This window comes from Eimeria tenella, genomic scaffold (genome assembly GCF_000499545.2).
Source record: "Eimeria tenella Houghton genomic scaffold, Eth_scaff2779, whole genome shotgun sequence".
Lineage (NCBI taxonomy): Eukaryota > Apicomplexa > Conoidasida > Eucoccidiorida > Eimeriidae > Eimeria > Eimeria tenella.
In genome coordinates, this window is record NW_013542654.1 from 2,669 (window position 1) to 4,071 (window position 1,403).

General features: G+C 51.3%; 1 protein-coding gene across 1 annotated transcript in view; it reads left to right on the top strand.

Moving 5' to 3' along the window:
* Positions 1–1,403, top strand: part of ETH_00037980 (uncharacterized protein) — a gene marked incomplete at both ends in the record, with an annotated part of 4,674 nt that overhangs the window by 2,528 nt on the left and 743 nt on the right. Inside the window, 4 exons of the mRNA XM_013375419.1 lie at positions 337–459; positions 695–744; positions 955–1,051; positions 1,265–1,388. Of these exons, the coding sequence (XP_013230873.1) occupies positions 337–459; positions 695–744; positions 955–1,051; positions 1,265–1,388 (394 nt within the window). The remainder of the gene's footprint in view (positions 1–336; positions 460–694; positions 745–954; positions 1,052–1,264; positions 1,389–1,403) is intronic.

Here is a 1,403-nt window from a genome sequence, read left to right on the forward strand (position 1 = left end):
CGTTTAATTTTCCCTTCTTTTCTCATGTCTCCTACAGCAGCAGCAGCTGCTGCAGCAGCAGCAGCTGCAGCAGCAAGTGCTGCTGCAGAGATCTAACTGCGCATTTATGCTTGCCTTATTCATTATCAATGAATTAGTTGATTAAAATATTTATTTATTATTCATCCACTTATTTGCTTGTGCATTTATGTATTTATTTGTTTATTTGTTTATTTATTTGATGATTTATTTATTTGTTAATATATCTATATATTTGCTCATTTATTTATTTATTTATTCATCTACTTATTTACGTATTTACTTCCTGCTGCTGCTGCTGCTGCTGCTGCTGCTCAGTCCATAGAAACTCTGAAGACATTCATCCAAGGCCCGCTGCAGCAAAAGCCGCCAGACACGAAAGTTTACTTTTGCTGCCAGCTCAGCAGCAGAATTCTCGAGCTCTGCGAAAGGGGGGGACAGGTGCTGCTGCTGCTGCTGCTGCTGCTGCTGCTGCTGTAATTGGGCTGCTGGTTTTACTGTGCTGCTGCTCTTATTTCGCTGCTGCGTCTTCGTGCTGCTGCATTTGTGCTACTGCTGCGGCGTCTGCTGCGGCCGTTGGTCCGTTGTGTGCTGCTGCTGCTGCTGCTGCTGCCATTCTGCTGCTGCTGCTTTGCTGCTGAAGGCCCTGCGTTTGTTTGTTGAGGTGCCTGTACAGCTGAGTGTGCGGCCGAGCTCTGTTTGGGCTTATGCCTATTTAATCCGAGGGTGAGTCCAGGTTGCTGCTGCTGCTGCTGCTGCTGCTGCTGTTGCTGCTTTGCTGCTGCTACTGCTGCTGCTGCTTTCCCTCGTTGCCTTGCTTCGCCTCTTCTTTTGGGCCCGACGTCGCCATTGAGGCACTGCATTCTAACGCTGTTACTGCTGTTGCTGTTGCTGTTGCTGCTGCTGCTGCTGCTGCTGCTGCTGCTGCTGCTGCAGCGTGAATACCCACCTTCCGGAATTCGAGCGGATCTTCCGAGGGGCACTTTTCTCTACTTGCACTTATGCGGTTCCATTTTCACACAGGAGAGCCCAGGTCTGCTGCTGCTGCTGCTGCTGCAGCAACTGCTGCTGCTGCTGCTGCTGCTGCAGCTACACGGCTGCCTTCTAATTGTCGCCACTTCATCTGCTTCATTTGCTGCTGCCGCCGCATTCGCCGTTGCTGTTCGTCTCGCCTGCACACTTCCTGCTGCACTCCCTCCTGCTGCTGCTGCTGCTGCTGCTGCTGTTGCTGCTGCTGCTGCTGCAGGGCATGACAGCAGAAGCTTTTTACCTGCTGCGGGGCCAGTGGGCTGGCGAAAGCGAAGGAGAATTTTTCGACCGCATGGCCGCCACTCTCAGGCTCTGGATTGCCCACTTAGTTTGTTCTAAAAGTGCGCAGCTAGCTA